Source organism: Aspergillus karnatakaensis, assembly GCF_047715665.1.
Source record: "Aspergillus karnatakaensis strain CBS 102800 unplaced genomic scaffold BJY04scaffold_36, whole genome shotgun sequence".
Classification (NCBI taxonomy): domain Eukaryota; kingdom Fungi; phylum Ascomycota; class Eurotiomycetes; order Eurotiales; family Aspergillaceae; genus Aspergillus; species Aspergillus karnatakaensis.
Genome location: NW_027395748.1, coordinates 107,436 through 132,423, shown reverse-complemented (window position 1 = coordinate 132,423; position 24,988 = coordinate 107,436). Strand labels below are relative to the sequence as shown.

The following is a 24,988-nucleotide window of genomic DNA, read 5'->3' as shown; positions in this document are numbered from 1 at the left end:
GAGCTTCCGATCTCCTCATGTCGCTCTTTTCACCCGTTTATAAATAATGTCTGATATGCAGTCAAGCCTTTGCTCTGTCTCTCCAATGGAGTTTGTTGTGCCGCATACTCCGAATACCCAACCTCAGCACACGGTCGACTCAGACCACCACCCTTGCTTATCTACTTCCAGACAGCTCCGTTAACCGGAGACGAGTCGGCACGTCTACAAGATGGGAGAAACTAATGCAGCTGCGCATACTACCCAATCCCATCGATATCATATGACTTCTGAGACCGATACAAAACCCGTCAATGAAGCCGAACAAACTCCTGGTGGCCGGGGAAATCCTATAGATCATGGGCCAGATATATATGTTGTCGACGACTTTATTACAGATGGGCCAAGGTTCAACTCTAGCATCCCGGTAGTCAAGCCGTATGCTATTGAGGAACCGGACGACGATGTTACATGCGAAACGCAACGGTCAATTCTACCTCAGCAGAGACCCAAACCTTGGGAGGACCTGGTCACATCAATGGAAGATCTATACTGCGACTCTGACAACAGCAGCTCAAGCCTGTTGTTGCCAAAGAGGGGAAGAAAGAGAAAGCCTGTCACTACATCTACTTTTCTACTGTCAGAGCCTTCTCGCCCATGCACGCCTATGCCGGACGTGCAATACGAAAAGCCTAGCTTGAGCCCGAAACGGCCTCGGAGGAGAGAACAACGTTCCAGGAAAGACCCAGCCAGCTACGAAGATGTTCAAGGAGACCGCATATATAATGCCGGGGCGCTAGGTGGATCATCCAGCGCCTCCATTTCTACAGATACTAGCGGGGCCAATTCTGCCAAAGGATCACCAGCTCCGGACGCTATGGACATAGATTGACCAACTCTTGGTTGGCCGTATGAGGCATTTTGTTACACAAACGGCCTACTGAATCATGGTAATCTCTAGAATCCAGCTGCTGCTGCAATTGAACATGTTCTTCACGTGATACGCTGTAGTGCAACAGTGGTGATGACGTCAGACCATCCTCACTTTAACTGCGCTCATTTCCCACGGCCATTTACAACCTGCCCAATTGTCTATTTAAGACGTATTCTCTCAACTCCGAAGCAAAAAAAAAATCTCAATTGCAATACCTCCTTCATGACAACACGCACATCCACCCGTCACGCCGCGCAAAAGGCGAAGGAAGCTATGGCTGCAGCTCCGGATACTAAGAGAAGAGGATCTGTTGGAACGAAGCGCAAAAGCTCTACATCTGCCGAGAAGGCCCCAGAGTCAAAGAGAGAAAAGAAAGACGTTGAGGAAAAGCCTGAGAAAATTGAAGAGGAAGACCCTCAGCCACCCAAGGAAGATGAAGCTGCGGAGGGTAAGGAGCATTAGAATACCGACTTATACTATCCAGCTAATACCTTCAGAGCAAGTAGAGCAACCGACGGAGAAGCCCACTGGGAATGACGAGGTGAAGAACGAGGAACGGCCACAAGCTGAGCCAGAGAAGACTCCGAACGGAAAACAAGAACAGCCCGAGAAAGAACCCGAGGACGAGTCTAAGAAGCCAGCGGAGGCAGAGAAGGCAGAGGACAAATCAGAGGACAAGTCGGAGGACAAGTCAGTGGAAACAGAGAAAAAGCCGAGTGCCAATGCAGATGGTGGAACGGAAGCTGGGCTAAAGACGACTCAAGAGCGCGAAGACATTGTTCCATCCAACATCCTTGAGAAAGGCATAATCTACTTTTTCTATCGCGGACGAGTAAACGTCCAGGATCCACAGGGTATCCAGGATGTAGCGCGAAGCTTCTTTGTCCTCCGCCCAACTCCTTTGGGAGCGCCCTTAGACCGTGAACAAGGTGCTGTGGATACTGGTGCAAAGTGTCGGTTGATGATGTTGCCCAAGAAGAAGTATCCCAGGTCGGGGAAGGACAGGGAGATGGGCTTCGTTGAAAAAGCCGGCACTTCAACCAAACAATTACAGGAGAGCTTCATTGCTAGTGGTACCTATGAGACATCCACTCGTGGCACACGAGAGGTTCCAGAGGCCAAGCCCTACGCAGAGGGCGTCTATGCGCTTACATCGACCAAGCGAGCGACTCATCTTGTCTACCACATCACGTTGCCTGAAAAGCTGAGTGAAATTCAAGAAGATTTCGGTCTCAGCGAGCGTGGCAGCTGGCTCTTACAGTCTAAGAACCCCAAGTACCCTAGCCCTCCTTCGGCTCGCCTTCCGAAAGAGCCTGAATTTCCAGAGAGGTGAGTGCTGTTCTGCCTGTACTCATGTTTGTGCTGACTAAATCTACGGCAGTATATTGGAGAAGTTCAGGGACCTCCGCTGGATTCCGACGGAACCTGAATTACTCGACTACCCAAATGCACAATTTCTCATGGTCGGCTCAGCCGCCGGGGACCTTGGGAAGGCAGCAACAGCGGAGTCTGGCGATAAGCGACCGGAAGAGCAGCAACCGGAGGAAGAATTGATCAAGATGGAAGACGAGAACGAGGCGAGAATTGAGGCCCTGGGTGGTAAGACATCCACCCCCACCTTGTTTTGTGCCCTGCTAACCGCCACCAGGCGATCACGCGATCTACAAGGACCTAGGATATCAGGCCAAAGAGAAGTATTCGGAGCTAGTTACGACCTGGGATGCCGGACACGAGTAAGACGTGGGGACCCCTGCATGTCTGTCAGTCTAATCCGGGTTGACAGGGGCAGAGGCTGACTCGTAAGACAAGTCAGAATGCTGGAGGGTTGAACGTGGTGGTAGCAACAATGCCATCTTATCTCCATCATCCCATCGGAGTCCAAGCATCAAATTAAAGTCAATAAACTAGCATCTGCCGCTAAATCCATAGCTTCATCTTCGGATGCTTTGTAGCGAACTCATTGGATCTTCTTCCAGGAACCACTTTCTCTACCCCAACAAATCAAATCGGCAGCTTTCGCCACGATGCTCTACTATCATTTCAGCGATTCTTTCCAGAACACCCAGGGAAGCTTTCTTGACTCTCTCTTGACTCGGAGGCCAAGCTATTTAAAGGTTGCTCCCAAGCTCACTGCCATGTAGCTTGCTTAGTCTTTCTTTCCTTCGAGAGTCTTTAGGGTGCTTAAGAAGATCTCAATTACACTCGTTTGCATATAACCAACAATGAAGTGGTCATTTTTCCTCAAGGCTCTGCCCTTCACGGCAGCAGCTGCGATTGCCGCTCCCTCATGCCACCCTCACTATACCGTCAACAAGACCACCTGCGCAGGTACTGAGTACGCCTACACTGGCCTCGAAGGCTACGGCTTCATCGCGTCCAACGCCCGCGACAAGTTCGGTGACACTCTAGCTGGTCTTGGTAGCTCTGCTGCCCTTGAGAAAGGCTCATGGCGCAAGACAGGCAAAGGCGAATACTCAGGTGTTTTCTATCTTCTTCCTGACCGTGGGTGGTATGTTGTGTTTTTCCTGTAACAAGTCTATTGGCATAACAAGCTAATACGTGCCAGGAACACCAACGGCACACTCAACTTCAACCCCCGTATCCATAAGTTCGAGATCTCTCTTACTCTGGCCCCGGGGGCCTCCGCAAAGAACCCCTCTCAGCCGAACATGCACCTCGAGTACCTTGACACCATCCTCCTCAGCGATCCTTCTGGCAAGCCTCTGACCGGCCTTGACCCCGACTTCACTGGTTATGCCTCTTACCCAGGGTTCCCTCCCCTCCCCGCCGCAACCTACAAGGGAGATGGCTTTGGCGGATCCGGTCCCGGTGGAAAACGCGTCTCCGTTGACTCTGAGGGTCTTGTTATCGACAACGAGGGCTATTTCTGGATCTCTGACGAGTACGGTCCTTACGTCTACCGCTTCAACAAGCAAGGAAAGATGGTCTTTGCCCTGCAGCCCCCTGAGGCATACCTTCCCATCCGCAACGGCACAGTCTCCTTCAGCGCTGCCTCCCCTCCTCTCTACGCACCCGATCAGATGCCAAACCCCGAGGAAACCGACACAGGCCGCAACAACAACCAAGGCTTCGAAGCCCTCACCATCTCACCCGACGGCAAGACCCTCAGTGTCATGATCCAGTCCGCGCTTAATCAAGAAGGCGGCCCCAAGAAGAAGAACAGACGGCCCGCCCGCGTCCTTGAATACGACCTCTCAAACCCCAGCAAGCCGGTCTACAAGCACGAGTACGCCGTCGTCCTTCCCAAGTTCGTCGACTACACGGACAAAGACCTCGACCTGAAGGTTGCTTCTCAGTCGGAAATTCTCCAGCTCCCCGACACAGGCGACTTCCTCATCCTCTCTCGCGACTCGGGCTTCGGTCACGGGCAGGACGACTCCCTCTCCGTCTACCGCCAAGTTGATATTTTCTCCGTCTCGAGCGAGACTACAGACCTCAAGGGCGAGAAATACGACCGCCGCGGCGGGTCGATCGGTGACTCGAAGGGAAATCTGAATGAGGATATCATTCCCGCCGATTACTGCCCCTTCCTTGACTTCAATGTCGACGCTGAGCTGGCCAAGTTCGGCCTGCACAATGGCGGCGAGCAGGACGCCGGTCTGCTTAACGAGAAATGGGAAGCGCTTGTTCTTGTCCCTGTCAACCCGGATGAGCAGGGCCAGGCGAAGACCAATAAGAGGGGGAAGAAGGAGTATTTCCTTTTTACGTTTAGTGATAATGATTTCATTACGCAGGATGGTGAGTTCCTCTTTCTCTTCTACTCATGACCCACTTGAGGCTTTTCGAGTTGCTAATGGTATTTTAATTACAGGAGCTATGAACTTCGGCCGTCTTCCTTACTCTGATGAGTCCGGCTTTGACCTTGACAGCCAGGCTCTTGTGTTCAGGGTTGAGTTCTAATTTGAACCTTGAATCTTGAACATTTTTAACAACTACGTATAGTATCAGGTCAGCTTTTGATTACCTGGTCTGCGTTACCATTCACTTGTACATCTTTTTATTTTCCTTACATATGAGCTGTTTAATCATACATATTAATCAGAACTCCAATAAATAAACACCATCCGTAAACGCCAAAATATAGCTATCCATTCCATCACTCCGGACACCAGGTCCAGATTCGGATATGATCCCCAGGCAAAGGCTTTTGAGCCGTAGCACTACCTGACTGGTACATAGATCTCAAAATGGTTCACACGAAAAACGATGTACATGTTACTCGAGAATCTTGACAGCACGCAAGATCTGATCTGATGACCAACATGGCCCTCCAGGGACGATCTCGGTCCAGACTTCCTCTGGCACTGCGGCGTCCTGGCCAAGAAGACTCCAGTTAGGGCTTGGCTCGGGCTTGATCCACTTGAAGTCTTCGACTACATTCCAGCGGTCTTCGGCGTCGAGGCGGTCGTGATCCAGGGCTTGCTGTTGTATTGTTAGTTTCCCTCCTCATATTGCTAAATTAAAAGGGGTGGGTGCAGTGAACACATACGTATGCCCTTGGGATCCTCCCGAATCTGATGTCAATACAGTCTTCAATGATGGGGTTGCTGGAAGAGCTAAGGTAGACGTCGACATTCGTGCAGTCGTGCATACGGAATTGGCGACAGTTGACAACGATGATGCTATTGCGTACACCTGTAACGTGTGCAGGACCGTCGATATGTCCGCAAAGGAGAAGGCTGTCGGAAACATTTTTGATCATTAGGCTGGCAAAGGGGTTGCCGTTGGCTGTGGGGACCGACATGTCGACGACGCAGCGTTGTAATGAGGTAATGGAGGCTGGTACAGACGATTTTGACCCTGAGGCTGGAAGCATTACGTGTAGACCGTCGTGGTTATTGACGGTGACCGAGGATACAGAAGTTGCAGCGAAATGAGAGGTTGGCTGTTCCTTTTTCAGACCCTCGGTTATGCTTTCGACAGTCAGGTTTGGAGCGGAGGTCGGAACCTGCGGTCTCATGAAATGTAGCTGCTTATCAGGCTCGTTCAATGGGGTGTTTGCGTAATTTGGTGTTCCCGCGGTGGACGATCCGATGGAGGATGCACCGGGTGATGGATATCCTCCTACACCATGCTGGCCCTGAACCATCACCTCTGCTGCATCTGGCAGTGAGATAAGAGGTGTATTGTTCTTCTTCCTGAAACTAAATTTTGGCCGCGGCTCTACCGTGGCTCGAGTTTCCGCAAGTTTGTCCTGAAGAGTTTTGATGGCCTAAACTGTTAGTTCGGTATATTGCTAGCAGTATATTGGGGGAGGAATTACCTCGGCATAGATTCGTTGGTCATAGGTAGGAGTGTAGCTAGCGGCATCTTTGACTTCATTTGACAACCGCGCAATGCCCGCTAGGCAGTGATCGGTAGCGTCTGTCCGTTCTCCGCCAACCAAGGACGTATCCGCGAGCTTGTCCATCTGGCCCTGCAAGGCTACAGGAAGAGAAACAGTTGTCAGATAGGCCCTGACTGTGAGCTCAAAGCAAAGGTCGACTAGACCATACCGGTAAGTTCATGTTGGAAATAGCGGAAGAAACGTTCCTTCAGTGGTATCTCTCCCGTTTGGATAGTTTGGTTCTCGGACATGGATGGCCGACGGGCCTGCTCGAACTCAGACAACGACATGATGGGGGTGAGACTAAGCCGTGAGACTGATGTTTTCTCAGAAAGCCAGTATCGTGCCCTGAAGGAATTTCGTGAAAGTGTTGACTACCTAACCAGCGGTAGCGAGACAGGTATTGATGACGTCGATGAGGTGGTGGGGGGTTACGTTCGCTGAAGCTCGACTACTCCGTGCAACGCAATAATGGTATGGTGTCTTGGAGAAGGAATAATGAATTGAGGACAAGCCTGAATAAGTGAGATAAGTTTAGTTAGCCAAGAGCTAAAAACAAGATAGAAACCAGTCAACCTTGGGTATCTGTAGAAAGTTCATCGATGGTGGTCTGGTGGGTCGCAGGGTCGCAAGAAGACTGGTGCACGAAGAGATACCGACAAAGCGGAGCGCGCTAATTTTTGTTGAAGCTTTGAGCAGCACTATCTACTTACCTCCGACGATAAAATAATGTTTCCGCATTGCTTGTGAAGCACTTGATACCTTGATCGATCGATGGCCTACTGCGTAACAATATTGATGACGTCGGTAGATCATCACCCATTGTGCTAGGTATCGGAGCTCGGCATATCTATTGGCCGCGACAGTGCACTAGCCTCATGGAGTTGTATGACCCCTTCCCCTAAGTCTTCGAGATCGAAGCAAAAGCTAAAACTCCCTAATATAGAGTTCTGTTCCTGAAGGACTATATACTGATAGAGAATAAACAAGGACCGTGGTCTTCAAACTCTTGACTTGGTTTTCATGTTGCCGGAAGCTCCGGCAGATTCGGTCGAACGATAGGTCGAAACCGTTCTATTTCCGAATCGATCTGGCGTGATAATGATGATGGTTGGTGACGCGGTCTGAAATCAGTTGTCGGTGGGCGTTCAACCACGAGCCGATCGAAATCAGGCCGCAGGTCATGATCGCTGATGGCCTCGCCCCCGGCATGTAAGCTGATCGTTCTCAGCATCAGTTTACCGTCCTTTGCCCAAAACGCAAACACTTCGTTCTCCCCGGGGAATGACAATGCCAGCTGGCCGGGCTGAAAAGCTGAAGGGCTTATTTTGGAATTAGCTTTCTTCATTTTTGTTGGTATAAGTGACCCGCTGGCCGTTGAATCACATAGGTGCATCTGCTTCATGCCGTTCGCCATCACAAACCGTGAGCCCGATGGCGACTGGGCTGCGTGTACGATTCTGGGGCTCATTGGGTCTTTGGTAATTTCCTCTCGAGAAATCGAGAAGGATATCGGATACTCTTTTGCAAGGAATGCCGTGAGTACGACTGTTTGGTTGAAGCTGTCGTAGAACACGCAAGTGAGGTCTCTATCATCGTTGGTCCACTAGAGAGAAAGCAATTAGCTATCTGAAGATGGTCGAATATGCTAGTCACTTACAGCTGGGAGTTTGAATGATTTCGAGCCATCCACCTCAAGCTTCCACTCTTGATCAGCACAGTTCCACACGACAACGTTAGCACCCCGGTCTTCAAGGTGTGTCGCAACAATGAAACGCTTTCCATCGACTGAGAACTGAAGCCTTCTCGCAACAACTGCCCCTGTGCTTGGATCTTGTTGGTTTACTGCCTCCACCTTGGGACTTTTGGTGGTCTGTTCCTGTTCGCTGCTATTGCCAGAATTGCTAGTCTTGTCGCCCAACTGTACCTCCCGTATACTACTAGCCCCAATCTCGTATACTCGGATCTGGTGATTAAGTGTAAATGCGACATAGCGGTCATCGCGAGACATAACCATACAGTCAATTGAGAAGGATCGATGCTCTGACTCGATCGTCAAGTATGTCTCAGGTATATTGCTCTTGTTGCGGAATATCAAAAGTTCGTCGTGCTATTCGCAGTTTAGTATAGGAATCAGGTCAATCTCTAAATTACTTGTCCAGCTTACCTCTCCAGCAGAAGCGATAACAGCAGAACACTGCTGTCCAGCTGCGGCGTGCTGCACTCCAGTTACATCATATCGATGACCCCGGGCTCTTCGGCTATCCATCGAGTTCAACTCAAATCGCATTACCCAGCCACCTGCTGTATCCCAGAGCAGAAGGCACTGCCCCGATGCGGAAAAGCAGGATTTAGGCTGGCGGGGTAAATGATGTCCCTTTGTGGAATTCCTCCTGAAGAGAGAGGTGGTCCCGGCTAAAGAAAGAGTGGCCGATTTGAGATCTTTCGACAACGACCTGATCAGTTGTTTCTCCTGTGCCTGCGCGGTCCTCGGGCGAGTCAGTATTGGGCTCGGGGACTCAATCGACGTTGGAGATTGACTCTTGCCGGATAACTTGAAGAAGGAACGGCTGTGAGAATGGGAGATCGGTGAGACAGGACTTTTCAAACCCTCGACTGATCCTACACGCGATAATTGATCTGTGGAGTTAGTTCTGGAGCTAGAACGGGATGTAGTGTGCCTTGATGCCGAGTCTGGGAAGGAGTATCGTCCGCTGCTCTCAGAATCGGCGAGGTTGAGCGCATCTGATACTTGTTCGAGAGGTTCGATCATTCGGGCATGCTGTATCCTCACATTTCCAGGGCATAGAGGACATATTGTGTCAATGGTGAGGAACCGAGACTTAGCTCGCAGTTGCTTTAAGACAGATCAGCCAGTTGTCTAACGATGGAGAGATCATGGCAAAAGTCTAGAGAGAGGTGGCCCTACTTCAAAAGATTCTTTGTCAGAACTCCGTAGTTGCTCTTCTAACAGCGCTTCAGGGATTGGATGCACTGCAGGGCAATTGACAACATACACGGCGCCCCCAACGCTCTTCCTAACTTGAGATGGACGGCTGGACCCTGGTGGGGACGAATTCTGTAGCCATTGGGTCAAGTGTTGCTGGTAGTCGTGAGAAAATGCCTCCAACTCTCCGTTGCAATCCCACAACTGCACTCTGCGGTTGATGAGCCATCGCATTAGTAGCCCTATAGCTGCGTCTGTCGACTTTTTCTCGGGCGCAAGTCGGTTCCATGAGTCCCTGATCCTTCTGGTCGATATAGGTGGATGCTCGCCGGCAGTTTGGGTCAGAACCACTGTTGCAAGCACTTGCAGGGATGGAGTGTTGAATTCGTCGTCAAAGGCTGCTAGTATCGTCATGGCTAGCTTTTTCCGATTGTCCTGCGTCTGGTTGGTGGCCTCGTCTACCTTCAACGCAGCGGCACTAGTATATCCTTGCTCTTGCGATATCCGGCGACGATCGATATTGCACTGGATCAAAGCAGACTCGGCAGCCCACAGAAGATCGAAAAGGAGGTAGAATGAAGTCAGCTGGTCCTCTTGCTTTCCCATCAAAGCTGTCAAGAGGTCTGTAACGAGAGTTTCTGGCGCACCAGGAAACGGATACTGCACAATATCAGCTAAATGAATCTCGCCCTTGAGTCAGCCCAACCAAATCTGGGGTACGCACGATGCCAGATGCAAAAACAGGAAGATAAGACTTGCTATATCTCAGTAAGGACTGGTGTGCTAGGACTAATTCCTGGGACCCAATACTGGCTATTGCTTTTGGAAGGAGGTCGTTTATGAGGAAGCTCTCCGACTTGGAAAGATCAGGATGCTCCCATGCAGACCTCATTGCTCGTTCGAGTCGGAATTTCTTTTCTGAATTCATGACGTCCCCGCGCAGTATGAGGAGTCGAATGCCCACAAGGAACGTATGGCTGAAGACATATCGGTATCGTAAGAACTCCTGGGCCGTCGGTTTCGTGCAAGGAAATAGCTCGGTCTTGACCTTGGCCAGGTATAGAAGTGTCGAGTAGATAATATTCGATGATATCAAGTAAGGGACGTAGTAGGGATGGCAGTCGTGGATGGAGGCTAGGCCTTGAAGGTACGTTCGTTGCACGTTAAAGAGCGTCTGTATCCATATTACTGGCTGTGTCAAGGATTCCATATCAGCACCATTGCCATCATGGAGGTTCCCTGCACAGACAGCAAGACTTGCTGCGTGCTCCCCGATGATCTCGTGTAAAATGTTGTCAAGATCACGCCGGCCCAGCTGCTCCCACACAGCAGCTACGAGCGAATGTGACATGAGGAAAGACTGTGCGAAAAGCCTGTACAATTAGGCGAGAGATGGCTGAGCCATAAGACAGAGTGAGTGGACAATGTTAATAGTTCAACAATTATGTTGTTTAGTGAGCGCATCCAGAGGAGAAAGTGAAGTGAAGAGAGAGGAAGATGCACCAGGCTGGCAAGGCGACGAGGGGAAGGCACCAGGTAAGCGCCAGATTATTGGAATTTGCAACGCACAGGGTTGAATAGTGCCTTCAGCTGATGCAAGACTGCGTGACTGCGTGTCCTTGTCTTACCCGAGTCTGCTGTTTATTGGCACAAAGACAATCCCGGCGGTTGTCCGTCAGAGGAAAAAGAAATCCTCGGTTGATCGCCGCTGCATATCACAGCCAGCATCTTCTCGGCCTTTTTGTTCGACTTCTGGAAGCCGTCAGAGTAGTTTCCCTGCTCAGAAGCACCTGAAGGAGGCACTCAATAGGTCTGGCCTAAAGACTGTCACGTCTAGGTTCGACGAGTATATCGCCATGGCTTTTGAATGACTGGTCACATAGCTACATATCGTATTGTGGCTTCAGCAGCAGCTGTAGAAACGACCTATTGAGCGACAAATCAGTGCTTCTGCAACGCTGCGATATTCTTGATTGCTTGCGAGGTGAGAAAAAACGAGATTAAAACATAGGTACCATTGAAGAGCCTTATATACATCTAGCGTCATCTGCTGAGCTTACGCAGCTGGCTTTGTCTTTGGGTTCTACCCTACACTTCCCCTTAATTCTGAGGGTCTAGAATACAAAAACAACAGCGAAGGCAAATTCTTGCGACCATAACTGGCAAAACTCACCAATTCATACCCTTGCTACCGCAGAATACAGAATTAATGAGCATAGAGCTAGCTAAGAGCTTCCAAAAGTTCTTGCGCATTAAAGCTTCACCAACTACTTAAAACCATTCCCACCTAGGCACCGTAGGAATCGTACTACTATATCATAATATGCAATCCCACTCAGTCAGGCATGGTGGGGTTTCCCGAGGTGAGGTCGGTTTTAATGCGTTCTGGATATGGTTAGTGTCATATTTTTCATGTGGTTTCATTGGGCCAAACTGCTCTATCCCTTGCTTCTTTCAGGTGTCAATAACACAGCAGGAATTTCCGTCAATAACAGAGGACAAAGAATCGAGCAGAGAATGCCATCAGCCCAGCATCAGTCAAGGGTATCCTTACCACAAGCTCTGTGTCAGTGATAGTATTGTCGTGTTCCAGGATAACCCTTATTGGTCAAATATCACTATCAACGGTCATGTACAACTTCAAAGGCCAAGTGCCACAAAGTTCTCCTGCGGGAAGCTTGTCGCGATAAAGATGTGAGGGACAGTCAATGCATACTTTTGAGAGGGTCGTGTTACATTCCTCTTGAGCAGGCAGCGTGGTGAAACACCCATCGGATTCGACTTGTCTTCCTCTCCTGGTGACAAACTGAACGAGACCTTTCACTTATCAATCTTTGACAGCCTCTCCACCTCGGATCTTGCATGGAAGTCTCTCGGCCTTTGACCACTCATACTAGGAACGGTTGATCTGAGTCTTGTCTCTAACAAGGGTACCGAAAAGAGGGGTGGACAACCACTCACTGGGGATATGCTCCAAGCATAGTCCCTTAAGTCTCTTTTGTCTACCTAACCTACGTCCAGAATCTTTGCACCACAGATCTCATCGTGCAGATTCCACGATGGTTCTTCTATCTTTCCTTGGTTGGATTGTGGCCCTCGTGGCCACTTGCTTCATTTCCCTAGGAGCCGCTGACTCCAGTTATATCGCGGTCGAAAAACTCCAGGACGCCCCAGATGGCTGGCTCAAGGGCCCCGCGGCGCCGTCGTCGAAGCTGATGAAGTTTCACATTGCAGTTCGACAAGAGAAGGTTGCCGAGTTCGAACAATTAGTCCTTGATATGTCAACGCCTGGGAGTCATAACTATGGTCAACACATGAAACGAGACGAACTGAGGGCCACAGTAAGCCCCTCCAACCACACAATGAGGCATGTTGTATCTTGGCTTGAATCCGAGAATATACCTGCAGAGTCCATCAAAAGTCATGGAAACTGGATCGAGGTTACTATGAGGGTTGCTCAGGCGGAGTCGTTGATGAAGACCAAATTTTACCGGTTCACCCACCGCAAAACTCATAAACATGCCATCAGAACCCTCAGCTACTCAGTCCCACGCGATCTTTATCCACATATCCAACTCATTCAACCGACGACCCGCTTTGGCGGTCCCACTACACAGTTTGTGCGACCAGCATTCGAACCTGTTGCTGCAACATTTAACGAGTTAACTGCCGATTGTCCGAGTGTGATCACTCCTGACTGCCTCCGTGAATTATATGGACTTTATGACACGAGTGCTGCGCCAGATCCCCGCAATAGGCTTGGAATATCTGGCTATTTGGAACAGTATGCGCGCTACAGCGACTTTGATCAGTTTGTGCATACATATGCGCCTAACAGGACAGAGACCAACTTCACCGTCATTTCCATCAACGGCGGCCTCAATCTGCAGGATTCACCCTTGGGTAGTACAGAGGCAAGTCTAGATATCCAGTATGCTATTGCTCTAGCGTACGACGCACTTGCGACGTTCTACTCCACGGCAGGCCGTGGGCCATATCTGCCGGGGACCGGCAAGTCACAGGAAGACGAGTCCACCAACGAGCCATATCTCGAACAACTCCATTACTTACTCAACCTCCCGGACGAGGAACTACCGGCCGTTTTGAGTACCTCGTACGGTGAGGAGGAGCAAAGCGTCCCAGAGTCTTACACGGAAGCAACCTGCAACCTTTTTGCTCAACTCGGGGCCCGTGGTGTCTCCGTTATTTTCAGCAGTGGTGACGACGGCGTTGGTTCGTCTTGCCTGACTAACGATGGTACAAGCAAAGCAAGATTCCAGCCCATATTCCCCGCATCATGCCCATTCGTTACTTCAGTCGGCGGCACTTATGGAAGCAGCCCTGAGAAAGCGATTGACTTTTCAGGAGGTGGATTTTCAGATCGTTTCCAACGCCACGCTTACCAGGATGCGGCGGTTGAGAGCTACTTGAAAACACTTGGTGACAAGTGGGATGGACTATATAATCCTCGGGGTCGTGGCATTCCTGACGTTGCTGCCCAAGCGAACAATTACCTCATTGTTGACCACGGCAATACATACAAGATTGGAGGAACGAGGTATGACCTATTCCCTCCCGTGTTTGGGGAGTGCTAACAGATAACCCCAGTGCTTCTGCACCTGTCTTCGCAGCCATCGTGTCTCAACTCAACGCAGCGAGACTGAAAGACGGCAAGCCCCGTCTAGGGTTCCTCAACCCCTGGCTTTACACTTTGAATCAGACAGGATTCACCGATATCATTGATGGTGGTTCGGTAGGATGCTTGGGCGATTTTGGAGTCAAAATTCCATATGCTAGTTGGAATGCAACACCGGGGTGGGATCCAGCCACAGGGTTAGGCACTCCTTTCTACAATACCCTGGTCAAAGTGGCAAGAGAGTTATGATTTCTTTGATATTCATGTCTCGTCCGGTCATATCGTGGGCTTGGATTTAGCAGCGCCATGAACTTCAATATGCAGTCGGTTTCACCTCCATTTGTAGGTATCTCCATTGTTGCAGCTTGGCCCATTTTGTGCGTTTGATAGCGCTACTCAGATAAATATTCAAGTAGTAGCTACCCCGAGTAAGGTAGGAGCTGATGTCCCGCGTGTGACTTTGTAGCACGTGCCCCAGAATGAGGTGTGTAACGGAGTGTGTATAGAAAACTCTTCAATGACCTCGGCTTGGCCGCGCACATCTGTTTGCCAACTCCAAACCCACAAAGAGCCCAAACCAACCCGTCACTAGTTTTCAGGGCCAAGGAACATCAGTTGATTAATTGCCCTATCCTTTCAGCCTCCATCACTAGAGCTGTGCAACGCCAATGCGAGTAACAAAGAAAGGCAAGTTCAGGCCTCCCAGAGCAGCTGCGTTTGGTCGCCTGGTTTCAGCGTCGACGGCAGCCAGCTCGGCGGAACAAAGACCATCTCTCCTCCAAGGATCACTCAGTGCGTATCAATTACCAAAAACATCATTAGTGAGTGACTTGAGGGGTTGCGTCTCTTTGTTCATGAACAGTCAACTACTACTCAAAAACAAAACAGTCAATCCGAAGATCTTCTCAGTTTCCAAGGGACCAAGAGTGTCTTAATGTGCCAAGCAGTTTTGGCCCCCAGACGATCTGGCCAATCACTTCAGGAACCCGCTGCCAGATTCGTATCCATTGATGACGACGCGGGCGGATCAAGCCGTCGTCGATTTTTCCAGAAGTGAGCACTGAGCTGTCAAGTGACAGGTTAGCCGACAACCCGAGGATGATTTTTGTGGGATGCATCGGATGCAGGGGTCAAGCTGTCGTGTATTCTCCCGGGCCATGCCGCGAAACCGCGTCGTTGCGCCTTGAACCCTGCTGCAATCTAAGGCAGCAGTGCGAGTCGACCACAAATAGCTAAGCCCTGCGGTAGTGAGGCTCTACGAGGGTTCTAGGCAAATGACAATCAACGACGGAGCACCGAGTCCCTTAAGTCCCTTGGAAAGACTCCGCCGATCCAGCCAACAGGCCCAACCCAGGCGGAGATTGACTCTCGGGCGCGCCTATGATGTACGCCTATTCGTTCTGATCCCTTGTTCCAGCGCCATGAGAGGCTAGTGATCAGCCCATCTTTACGTAGACAAAGGGCTAAAATGGAAGCGAAACCTCCGCCCCGAAAGTGCTCAATTTAATCTCTCTTAGCCCCGTGCGGCTGTTGTTAACAACGTCACCAATCTTCCTCCGTTCCCCAAGGGTTTCCTCCGCAGTCACCAACCTTCAATGCGCCCTTCGCACTTGAAGCATTCTTAACCCTTGCGATGTCCCCTGGGAGGGCAGCTTTCCCGCGACCACTCCGGTTAATATGTCAGGCTTTAATCGTTGGCGCACTTATTCTGATTGTATGCCAATCGGCCTATGTACTCCACGCGCAGTCTGAGTTCGACTGGGAGAAAAACACAACACCGCGGCCAAATGGGCGACCCCCCAAAACACTCCGTCCAGGCCCATCCGATCGGTGGGATGAGTCTATACCTCCTCCAGATTGCAAGACCTTCCCAGCGACATCCTTTGCCGAAGATGGAATACAAGTTACTCTAAAAATTGGCGGTGCCGAGCCTCAAGATCGACTGCGCTCTCACATAAACGGTGTTACATCATGTATCTCGAATCTACTAGTCGTCTCAGATATGGGACAACAGCTTGGCAAGTTCCACTCTCACGATGTACTAGCAGACGTGATCCACGTCTTGTCTAAAGAAGACCAGCGCGAGTACCAACGTCAACGAGAGTACCATTACTACTGGGACAAAGAGCTACAACCCACCAAGGCCGGCTGGAACCTAGACCGATACAAATTCCTTTCCATGGTCGAATATGCCTATGCGCAGAATCCGAGCGCCAAGTGGTACGTGTTTATGGAGACGGATACACTGATGATATGGGAGAACGTGGTGCAACTACTATCCCGCTTCAACTGGACCGAACCATTATATCTTGGATCTCCCACCCCAGGCAGGCCTTTGGGAACCTGGCGAGCTCCGGAAAAAACATTCTTCGCTTACGGCGGATCTGGCTTCATACTTTCAGTCACGGCCATGGAAAACCTACTGCGAGAGGATCGGCCAGGAAGCGCCAAAGGCGGGTCTGATCAGGAATCGCAGCTTCTGATTACCAAGTACCAGGATATGGTTCGTGAGGACTGCTGTGGAGACTCAGTGCTGGGGTGGGTAGCAGCCCAGCGAGACGTCAAACTCATGGGGCAGTGGCCGATGTTCAATCCTCGCCCTCTACACGATACACCCCTCGGCAAAGCGCATTGGTGCCAGCCCGCCGTCAGCTTCCACAAGAGCGACCCCTTCGGGTCGGTGGAACTGTGGAATTGGCAACAAAAGCGTCTGCAACAGGAAAACGGCGGCGACCTCCAACGTCCGTTCTTATACTCTGACGTCGTCGACTTCTTCGACTTTGACAGCAAGCCAGTTCGTGAGAACTGGAACAATGCCGACCTCGACAGCTTCGATGCACCCTCGCGCGAGGCCCACAGTTCGCTCGACGCCTGCAAAGAAGCATGCCACGACCATGACGACTGTTTGCAATACACCTATCGCCCTAAGAAGTGCCGTCTAGTGCGGGTCATCAGGCTGGGAGTCGCTGCAGAACCGCCGCAAGATTCGCCAGACGAACGCTCTGTGGCAGGATGGGATGTCGACAAGATTCGAGAATTTAAGAAAGATCATGGCTGTGAGACGATAGATTGGCCTGAGCCGAGTACGGAACGGATATTCTAGGTTATGTATTCCTCATCTCTGGCGTTTTGGGCTTGTAACGATATTTTAATGATACAATATACCAATGAAAGTTGTACATTTAGAGATCCTGGATGCTTTCTCTCTTCATGTTGGCGGCCTCGTCACTCCTTCTCAAAATATCCCACTACTTAGATTATGCTCTGCCTTGACATACTCTTCCCTTCACTCTACACGCTGAGTATAATAAGGACTCTTCTTCTTGGCAACCCACGGACCAATAAAACAGCCCTTCCCCGTAGAAGGCGACATGATCTCCAACCAGCCTCCTATCATTCCCAAGGTACAAACGAGGTATCAGAACACCTTTCTTAAAGGTGATCCTCGTCGAGCTGACGACACTGACGGCCTTGAACTGGCTCAGTTTTGTATTCTGGAGATGCATTCAGCAAAACAATGCTCCAATTCGGCTATGATCACGAACGAGGCGTTGTATTATTTGCAGCCGTCGTATCAATGGTTGCCGGGTGGCGCATGTCTAGCTGCTGCAACTGGCACGCACTTTGCCAACCTCATAACATGCGATGCTAGTCCTCTAAGTAAAAAGAACATCAGATATAGCTACCTCATAGTGGTTTGATTTCTTCAAGGGGCGGTGCTGTAGATTAACTGGATGTACTTCAGTAGTATACCGCCAACCACGTGATCCCATCCGCCAAGAGATGCGGCGAAGGTGTTGGAATCCCGAAGTGAAGCTCCTACGGACAACGTCAACCATCATCCAAGCTCCCATCTCATCAATTTTCTCTGTTCTCCCCAGTTCTTCCACCTCCTGTGGTCTACATCTAAACCTCATACCCAGTTCTCACTCAAAACCCACACCCACCTCCCTAATCACCATGGCCAGCGAACTGAAGTCGCTCGTCTCCGACCTTAACAACGCCGTAAACCGCAAGCAATTCGACACCGCAAATGGCCTCCTCTCCCGCGCCAAGCGCACTCTTCTCCTCCAAAACGCACTAATCCCTACCTCTTCCACATCCCCGGACCTCGTTGTTCTCGCCCGCGAGATTCTCGAGCTCGGCGCTCTAGCCGCTATCCGTCAGACCGACGCACCCTCCTTCACCCGATACTACCAGCAGCTACAGCCATTTTACGACCTGGAGCGGGACGCCGACAGCGCAAAGAGAATTGATTCAAAGACTAGCCAGCGCAGCAAGATCACGGGGCTTTACCTGCTGCTTTTGCTGAGCAGCGGTGATGGCACGAGCTTCCATACGGTGTTGGAGGGGCTGGTTGAGGAGGCGAGCTTAAGTGGACGGTCGGTGGAGGATGATCCGTTCATTAAGTATCCGGTTGATCTGGAGAGAAACTTGATGGAGGGGAGCTATGATAAGGTTTGGCGGGAGACGAACTCAGAGAGGGTACCATCAGAGGATTTTGCGCTGTTCTCGAATGTATGTTCCTTCTTACGCTACTCCTCAGCCACTTTCGGCTGGATTTTGCTGGGCATTGACTAATTTCCTTTTTAGGTGCTCGTTGGAACCATCCGCAGTGAGATCGCTGATTGCTCCGAGAAAGCTTACCCGTCTCTCCCGATATCCAACGCCAAGAACCTCCTCTTCCTCGAGTCCGAAGGCGCCGTGATGGAGTTTGCCCAGCAGCGCGGATGGACTCTTCGTGATGGCCGGATATACTTCCCTGTTGAGCCGGAGGCCTCGACACGCTCCGAGAAGGATATCCTTGTGGCTAGCGGCACGATCATTGAGAATGCTATTGGGTACGCGCGGGAGCTGGAGACGATTGTTTAGATCTACATTACTATGGTCTGGTGGTTTCGGTAGCCGGTGTACACTGCATCATGAAATGAATCTTAGAGCGTTGTTTCTCCCAATCTCGTTCTTTTTTAATCCATCTAGGAAGGTTGTTTATACATAAGCCCGCCACACACATACCCTCCGGTCGTAGAAACTACTCGACACAACTCGTAGCTCTGATCCCGCATCACCAAGCTTCTGATCCTCAGGTTTCCAGAAATCAGACGCATAATTCATACTTTCATGCTCCGTAAACTCCGCCAACACCTCTATTCCTGCCTCAACCTCACCCTCCCCTTTTCCAGAACAACCAACCGTAACTCTAACAACCCTCGTCCCAGCGTGCATGCAACTAGCCAAAACAATAATCGTCCAGCTCTCTCCAGAAGCACTCGTAGACGTCTTAGTATCAACCACCTGTAACCGCCACACACCACCCCCCAACCCAGTCTCCGCAAGTACATCCCCGCCTCTCGTCGCGTGATACAGCCGGAGAGACTCGTCATAGCTCCCTGTGAGAAGCAGTGGGCTGCCATTCGTAAGGGGGCTCGAGAGCGGGATCTGCAAGGGGAGAATGGATGTTACGCCTGATGTATGGTGGAGGGCTTTGTCGGAGGTGGTGAGGAGAGCTGGTGGCAAAGTGGAGGTCTCTTCGTCGTCTTGGTCGGATGTCGACGGGACATCCGTGAAACGGCGGGTCGTTAGTGTTCCGAAGTCGTCGCCTATAAAAAGGTATGGTGTTGATTGACTGGTTCCATTTCCATCTGTCGTAGCAGATGTAGAGGTGTAGGAATCCATCGCAACAAACCAGACCTCAATCGGCTGTTTTACCAAGAAAGAGCCCAATTCTGTGATCGGTTCGTTCTCGCTATCTTCCTCTCTTTCAGTGATAGTATCCGTCCTATCCAGACGGAAGACCGATGTCTGCCCGTCGCTGAACGTCACCGCGAATCCATTCCCCTCCTTACTCTGACTATCACTGCCATCAGCAGTAGCAGATGTACGATGGTCAAACCAATCCTTTGGCGTCCATGCAAGGAACAGTGCTGGAATAGATGGGTCCTCATGCACGGATCTACTCCAGAGTAGCGTAAAGGCCGTCTCAGAAACAGAAAATAGAGACACACATCCTGCGCTCGTTGCGATGGCTAGGATCTCTGAGTGCGTTGGGTGAAAATGCAGATCGAAGACTGCGGCGTCAATTGCGTAGCGTGATAGTTGAGTCCTGTTTATATAGTTAGCCTACTTATCCTCTTTACCCATATACTTCTGCTTTCGATTGATTGGAGTCTTAAGATGATAGCGGGGTTTTACATACAATCCATCATCCTCGGGATTCAATTGCCATAACTGTAACGAGCCGGTTTTCTTCTGCTCGATTATTTCTTCACCATCGTCGTCTGTGGATTTCGTTTCACTGAGCAGGTATGTACCTACCACGAGGCTGTTGGGCGATGCAGGGCAGAATTGGAGGCAGCTGGGGGGTTGGTCGAGGTAGATTGTTGTTTTTGAGGTGGGGGTTTGAAGGGTCATAATTCTAGATTTCAGTCCAATTGATGTATATATCAGTAGGAAAGGTAAAGGTAGATAATAAGACAGGAGCGTTAGGTTGTAAGGTTTGTGGTTGTTGAAGTGTAGAAATATAAATTTTGGAAGCGGGTCCGAGATGAGGGGTCTTGGCGGGCTGGTGGTATCTATAGATCTAGTTATAGGTACCAAAACAACAGGAGGTTTTCCCCAAAGATATATTTTTGTATTTCTATTCTACGTTATGACTAGCTTGAGATAGAGATACTGTTTACTACGACGAGCTTCCAGACCACACCTGAGAGATAAACTCTGTCAAATCCTCCTTCAACTCTTTTGGCCGCTCAAGTGCCGCGAAGTGACCGCCCTATTAACCATCAGCAATGTTGATTTAAAAGTGAAATGAGCTCTTACCTCAGTATGTTGCCTGAAATGAACCAGGTTTCCGGTCGTAGCAATCCAAGACTTCGGAATAGGGAAGAGTTCGTGTAGGAACCACGAGTAACCGAACGGTTTCTGTAGATAGTGGGTTGTTCTCAAGGCCACATCGGGATTGGGCGGAACAGGGTTGCTCTAGAATCGAATCAGCTACATAATTTGTAGGCTGGTAATATAGGTAAGTGTTCACCTCGCGGTAAGGGTATATCGCCCTTGCAAATGATTCAGTAAACCAATATAGCGTAACAAGTTCTAGAATGGTCTGGTTGGAGAATGGTGCGTCCGGCCACTCGAGGAGTTTCTCTCCTATCCTGTATCCTGTTATTACGAGCAAATCGACCAGAGAGAATTGGCTTACCATGCAAGTAATGCCAAAGGGTTCGAAGATAGAACGTGTCCAATTGTAGCTGGTCGCGTCCCATGTTCTTCCGCATATGCTTTACCTCTGGAGAGGAAAGTCTTCTGTCGTTCGAGGCCGCGCCTCTCTAATTCAGTTTGACCATCATCGGGAATGCCCGGCGGTCGAGAGAATATGGCACAAAAGTTCACTCAAAGAATATCAGTTGTGTGGAGCAGGAACTCGAAGAATGAACTTACAATGAACCGCTACTGATGTTAGTACCTGCAGGTATACCTAGGTTTTGGATGGACTTACCTTTGCAGCTGTCGTAGTTTAGTCCAAGTAGCCTTGCAACTCTGCTTCCGATATCACCTCCTTGAGACACATAACCGCTCTCGAAGCCAAGGCTTCTCATCAACTGATCAATCACCCGGGCAGTATCGGCATTGGTAAAGTTCTTATCAAGCGGAGGTCCAGAGGAGAAGGCATAACCAGGAAGCGATGGGACAATCAAATGATAAGGCAAGGTATCAGGAGTGTGTTCGTCTTTGAAGAGTTGGAGTATTGGGAGAAATTCGAAATAGCTCCCTGTGTCTTCGTATTAGTCAATGAACAGAAATTGAGTTTGGTGATTTTACCAGGCCATCCATGAAGTAGCACAACAGGTATCGCATCAGGCTTCTCAGAGAACAAGGCTGCAAAGTGGATTGTCAATCCCTCGATTTCAGTGGTAAACTGCGGGAAGCTATTGGCACGTTCTTCAACAGCTCGCCTGCAAGGGTTAGCAATAATTTTACGGTGAAAGCATGGTATATGTTATTTACCAGTCGAATTTGTTCTGCCACTCCTCCTTCAATGTCGACATCCACTCATGGGTCACACCGAATCGACCATCACTCTGGAGGTTCTCATAGGTCTTTGGGGCGATCTTCGAGAGCTTGACGAGTGTCTTGAAATCAGAGATCTGCTCATCCGGGATTGCAATACGAAACGGCGAAGGCTTTATTGTAGCCGAGGACGGGAGCGTTGCAAAAGGCGCAGGCATATTGAAGTGTTATTGTCTCGTCGGCTCTAAATGAACTCGAATTGTGTGCAAAGATAGCCTGTATTTATATAGCTACTCGGTAATATACCGGATATGAGAGCTCTCAAGGCGGGGTAAAGCTGAGTTGATCATGAAAGAGCCCAGACGAGCCGATCGGCGCTGTCTGACTTCGGGGAAGCATGTTGATGCCTCTGGGAGTTGCGTCTGCCTGACACTACATTCCAAGGATCGGCCCCGGTCTATCGACCCTTGAATATCATTGGTGAAGCTGAGATGTAATCTGCCGAGAAGCGACTGTGAGTCATGTTTACTGGCAAGTCATGCCGGGTTTGTGGGATTGCATTATAAATACACCTGAAGCTCACCTCGAAATAGGATGACGTCTTGAGCTGAACTTCTGAAGGGTACGTAGTTACAGGTTTGAGCCAAGTGGAATGTGGAGGAACAAGTGTGGAGCTAAGTTAGAGGGACTAACCGGGATGAAGATGGAGATGGAGTTCTTGGTTAAAGAAACTTGATGAGTTGTGTTGAAGATTGAACTTTGGAATGCAGGTCCAGAGAGGGGGTCATGATATCCAGGTTGTACAAACAGGATCTAGGTTGTTTGTAGTCCTAGATGCTCCAGACATCCTTGCTCTCTGATTCTGGAAGAATATCTCCAGAACCTAAATTCTCACTGAAGATGACCACACCAACGGAAGTCTTGTCTGACGACTCCAGCTTTTACGGTATCTAAGCCTCCATTTAATGAAAAAAGCCAGCCACATATTGACACTCCCCAGGTGACGAAGAAGAGAAAACCACGCTAGAACACGAAGCTCTTGCTTACGACCCAGAATCCTACTGGTCAACAACTCATCCCCGTCTCCTCTCTACAATCCAGTACCAGCAACTAAAACAGGAACGAGACCAAAAGATGGATCCCACGCCCATGGACATAGATTCCGATGTTCCAAAGCCTCTGCCCCGGAATAAGCCTGGTCAACACGAGTCAAGCGCCGACTTCTTGAAGCGGCTGCCTCCATCTACTACTAAGACCGAGAGCATAGGGGCCTGGATATACATACACACAACCTTCATCTCACGTCTCGAATATGACGAAGGCGAGTTTACTCGGAAAGGCAAGCAGTTGTTGGATGCATATGAGCGCACGGAGTCAGATTTGCGACATGAGAATGAGCGGAATAAAGGAAGCGCCATCGCGCTCTCGCGAAAGCTCAAGCCGCTGCAGCGAGAACTACAGAATAAAATCTTCGAACTAGCGCGAGAAACGAACTGCGTGAGTGGAAAGTGGATGTTCTTCATCACAGCGGATCGTGTGGATTCCTATTGGAGCGCTATTGCGGATGCTACGATGAACGGACATTTGGGTATCGCGGCGAAGGTTGCGACAGATGATGGAGAGGACCGGGCTCGATTGATTGCGGTGTATACCAGGGATTACCAGGACACCGACGACGTCAAGCGGGTTTTGAGGAAGCTGGTGGAATTGAATTTGGTGAAGAAGAGCGAGAAGCCAGTCTATTACAAGGCGGACGCCCTCACATACCTAAACATTATGTCGAAGAATAATTATGGCATGAGAGCGACGTTGTATTCCAGTGCAGATGTATTGACTGGCAAGATCTAATGGATTTAGAGCTGATGATATTGTTTATGAACACGAATGATATGATGATGATAATGACCATTGCCATTGTCGGTTGCGACCTGCGTGCCTTCTTAGTATCCGGCTTGATCCTGATGAGGGTGAAAAGCGGCGCCAATATCGGCTGGGGATTGCTTCCGCTTCGGCGCTTCCCAGTGCCGTTGCATAAATATATGGGGTGGTAAAGGTTTGGCTGCTGGCGCTATGTGGGTTGAGCTGTCGTCAAGCTCCGGGGTTGAACTCGAGCGGGTTGGACGCGCTCGAGGAGATATCTCTCAAGAATAGTTATTTGTCACGGTAAGTCCGCAACAAACTGGACTACTCAAGAATCTTCATCCTCCTTCATGACCGCCTCACAAGCTTCACGAACTTCCGCAACGCCCTTGACTCCTTGCCACTTGTCGAGTAGCTTGCCCACCTCCTCCCAATCCTTCTCCGCCTCTTCCCTATTCCCAGTCGCAACGAGCTTCTCAAGTCTTTGTGGAGCACCCAAAACCCACTTGACAGTCTCCTTTTCTGCAGTTTTATCCTGCTCCGACCCCGCCGCACCCGCCTCCTTCATCCGCCGTCGCAACTCTTCTCCCTCCTTGATCAAACTTCCAGCAGTCTCAGCGACAAAAGCAATCGCCGGCCCGAGTGTCTTCGTCATAGTCAAGGGAGCCCCCCGTTCATCCATACTCTGTCTCATCTTTCCAATCGTCTCGACAGCCCGAATCAGCTTCGAATAGTTGTCGTAAACTAGAGCTTTCCGTTCACCATCCAGCGTCCGGATATCGCCAACAAGTGTATTTTCCGCCTTTAAAATCGTAGATAGCGACGACGAAGCAAGGAGGTTATTAACGTATTGCTGGGGGTCGAAGTCCGGGTTGTCTAGCTCCGTGCCTGTTACGACGACGGACGGGCTGGAGATATCGCCGGCGTCGGTGTGTCGGGGGACGCTTCGGGAGCGAGCATTGGGAGCTACTGCATCGGAGGGCTTCAGGTTGTAGTAGTCCCGGAGTGCGGCACGGTTGCGGCGTGGGTGGAGAGAGGGAGAGACGGCGCGAGCTGTCGAGGGGGTGGATGCGGCGCTGAGTGTGCCGCCGATGGAGGTGTTTAAGGCGTCGAGCGATGGGCGGCGTGAGGAGGCGGGCGTGGGCGAGTGTGCTCGGGATGAGGCGATTGAGGGGCGAGGAGAGGAAATGGTCGACATTATGGCTATAACAAGAACGATCGGATCGAGCAGAAGTCGGGAGAACTTAGAGTAGGTGAAGATAGAAAGGAGGAAGA

General features: G+C 50.3%; 10 protein-coding genes across 10 annotated transcripts; 5 read left to right on the top strand and 5 right to left on the bottom strand.

Moving 5' to 3' along the window:
- Nucleotides 1–19: 19 nt before the first annotated feature.
- BJY04DRAFT_193284 (uncharacterized protein) lies at nucleotides 20–954 on the top strand (the record flags this gene model as incomplete). Its single annotated transcript, XM_073711884.1, has 1 exon — nucleotides 20–954. A coding segment is annotated over exon 1 (655 nt), but the record flags the coding sequence as incomplete, so codon positions are not given.
- Nucleotides 955–1,135: 181 nt separating this feature from the next.
- Nucleotides 1,136–4,834, top strand: BJY04DRAFT_208546 (uncharacterized protein; the record flags this gene model as incomplete). The annotated part of the gene is made up of 6 exons (XM_073714003.1): nucleotides 1,136–1,291; nucleotides 1,461–2,242; nucleotides 2,295–2,512; nucleotides 3,182–3,422; nucleotides 3,480–4,672; nucleotides 4,746–4,834. 6 exons carry the CDS (start codon nucleotides 1,136–1,138, stop codon nucleotides 4,832–4,834), a joined length of 2,679 nt encoding a protein of 892 aa, XP_073569435.1.
- Nucleotides 4,835–4,925: 91 nt separating this feature from the next.
- Nucleotides 4,926–6,915, bottom strand: BJY04DRAFT_91769 (putative tubulin-specific chaperone c). Its single transcript, XM_073721290.1, has 4 exons — nucleotides 6,430–6,915; nucleotides 6,198–6,358; nucleotides 5,424–6,146; nucleotides 4,926–5,356 (listed from the first exon to the last, which is right to left on the bottom strand). The coding sequence occupies exons 1-4, from the start codon at nucleotides 6,548–6,550 to the stop codon at nucleotides 5,150–5,152; spliced, it is 1,212 nt and encodes a 403-aa protein (XP_073569434.1). The 5' UTR covers nucleotides 6,551–6,915; the 3' UTR covers nucleotides 4,926–5,149.
- Nucleotides 6,916–7,281: 366 nt separating this feature from the next.
- BJY04DRAFT_228980 (uncharacterized protein) lies at nucleotides 7,282–10,837 on the bottom strand (the record flags this gene model as incomplete). The annotated part of the gene is made up of 5 exons (XM_073718956.1): nucleotides 9,932–10,837; nucleotides 9,190–9,867; nucleotides 8,428–9,117; nucleotides 7,921–8,370; nucleotides 7,282–7,866 (listed from the first exon to the last, which is right to left on the bottom strand). The coding sequence occupies exons 1-5, from the start codon at nucleotides 10,556–10,558 to the stop codon at nucleotides 7,282–7,284; spliced, it is 3,030 nt and encodes a 1,009-aa protein (XP_073569433.1). The 5' UTR covers nucleotides 10,559–10,837.
- A 1,429-nt stretch (nucleotides 10,838–12,266) lies between these two features.
- BJY04DRAFT_208542 (peptidase S8/S53 domain-containing protein) lies at nucleotides 12,267–16,946 on the top strand (the record flags this gene model as incomplete). The annotated part of the gene is made up of 3 exons (XM_073714002.1): nucleotides 12,267–13,765; nucleotides 13,816–14,085; nucleotides 15,491–16,946. 3 exons carry the CDS (start codon nucleotides 12,267–12,269, stop codon nucleotides 16,944–16,946), a joined length of 3,225 nt encoding a protein of 1,074 aa, XP_073569432.1.
- Nucleotides 16,947–17,665: 719 nt separating this feature from the next.
- On the top strand, nucleotides 17,666–18,774 carry rpnL (proteasome regulatory particle lid subunit rpnL). The gene is made up of 2 exons (XM_073721288.1): nucleotides 17,666–18,361; nucleotides 18,437–18,774. Exons 1-2 carry the CDS (start codon nucleotides 17,804–17,806, stop codon nucleotides 18,713–18,715), a joined length of 837 nt encoding a protein of 278 aa, XP_073569431.1. The 5' UTR covers nucleotides 17,666–17,803; the 3' UTR covers nucleotides 18,716–18,774.
- Nucleotides 18,751–20,339, bottom strand: BJY04DRAFT_91630 (uncharacterized protein). The gene is made up of 2 exons (XM_073721289.1): nucleotides 20,040–20,339; nucleotides 18,751–19,946 (listed from the first exon to the last, which is right to left on the bottom strand). The coding sequence occupies exons 1-2, from the start codon at nucleotides 20,252–20,254 to the stop codon at nucleotides 18,833–18,835; spliced, it is 1,329 nt and encodes a 442-aa protein (XP_073569430.1). The 5' UTR covers nucleotides 20,255–20,339; the 3' UTR covers nucleotides 18,751–18,832.
- A 183-nt stretch (nucleotides 20,340–20,522) lies between these two features.
- On the bottom strand, nucleotides 20,523–22,071 carry BJY04DRAFT_219956 (epoxide hydrolase family protein; the record flags this gene model as incomplete). Its single annotated transcript, XM_073716734.1, has 8 exons — nucleotides 20,523–20,615; nucleotides 20,663–20,821; nucleotides 20,877–20,997; nucleotides 21,045–21,234; nucleotides 21,284–21,292; nucleotides 21,342–21,614; nucleotides 21,665–21,798; nucleotides 21,851–22,071. 8 exons carry the CDS (start codon nucleotides 22,069–22,071, stop codon nucleotides 20,523–20,525), a joined length of 1,200 nt encoding a protein of 399 aa, XP_073569429.1.
- Nucleotides 22,072–22,753: 682 nt separating this feature from the next.
- Nucleotides 22,754–23,701, top strand: BJY04DRAFT_219955 (DUF1917 domain-containing protein; the record flags this gene model as incomplete). Its single annotated transcript, XM_073716733.1, has 2 exons — nucleotides 22,754–22,799; nucleotides 22,854–23,701. The coding sequence occupies 2 exons, from the start codon at nucleotides 22,754–22,756 to the stop codon at nucleotides 23,699–23,701; spliced, it is 894 nt and encodes a 297-aa protein (XP_073569428.1).
- A 170-nt stretch (nucleotides 23,702–23,871) lies between these two features.
- On the bottom strand, nucleotides 23,872–24,952 carry BJY04DRAFT_91588 (Vps51/Vps67-domain-containing protein). Its single transcript, XM_073721287.1, has one exon. The coding sequence runs from the start codon at nucleotides 24,909–24,911 to the stop codon at nucleotides 24,042–24,044; it is 870 nt and encodes a 289-aa protein (XP_073569427.1). The 5' UTR covers nucleotides 24,912–24,952; the 3' UTR covers nucleotides 23,872–24,041.
- Between the last annotated feature and the right edge of the window lie 36 nt (nucleotides 24,953–24,988).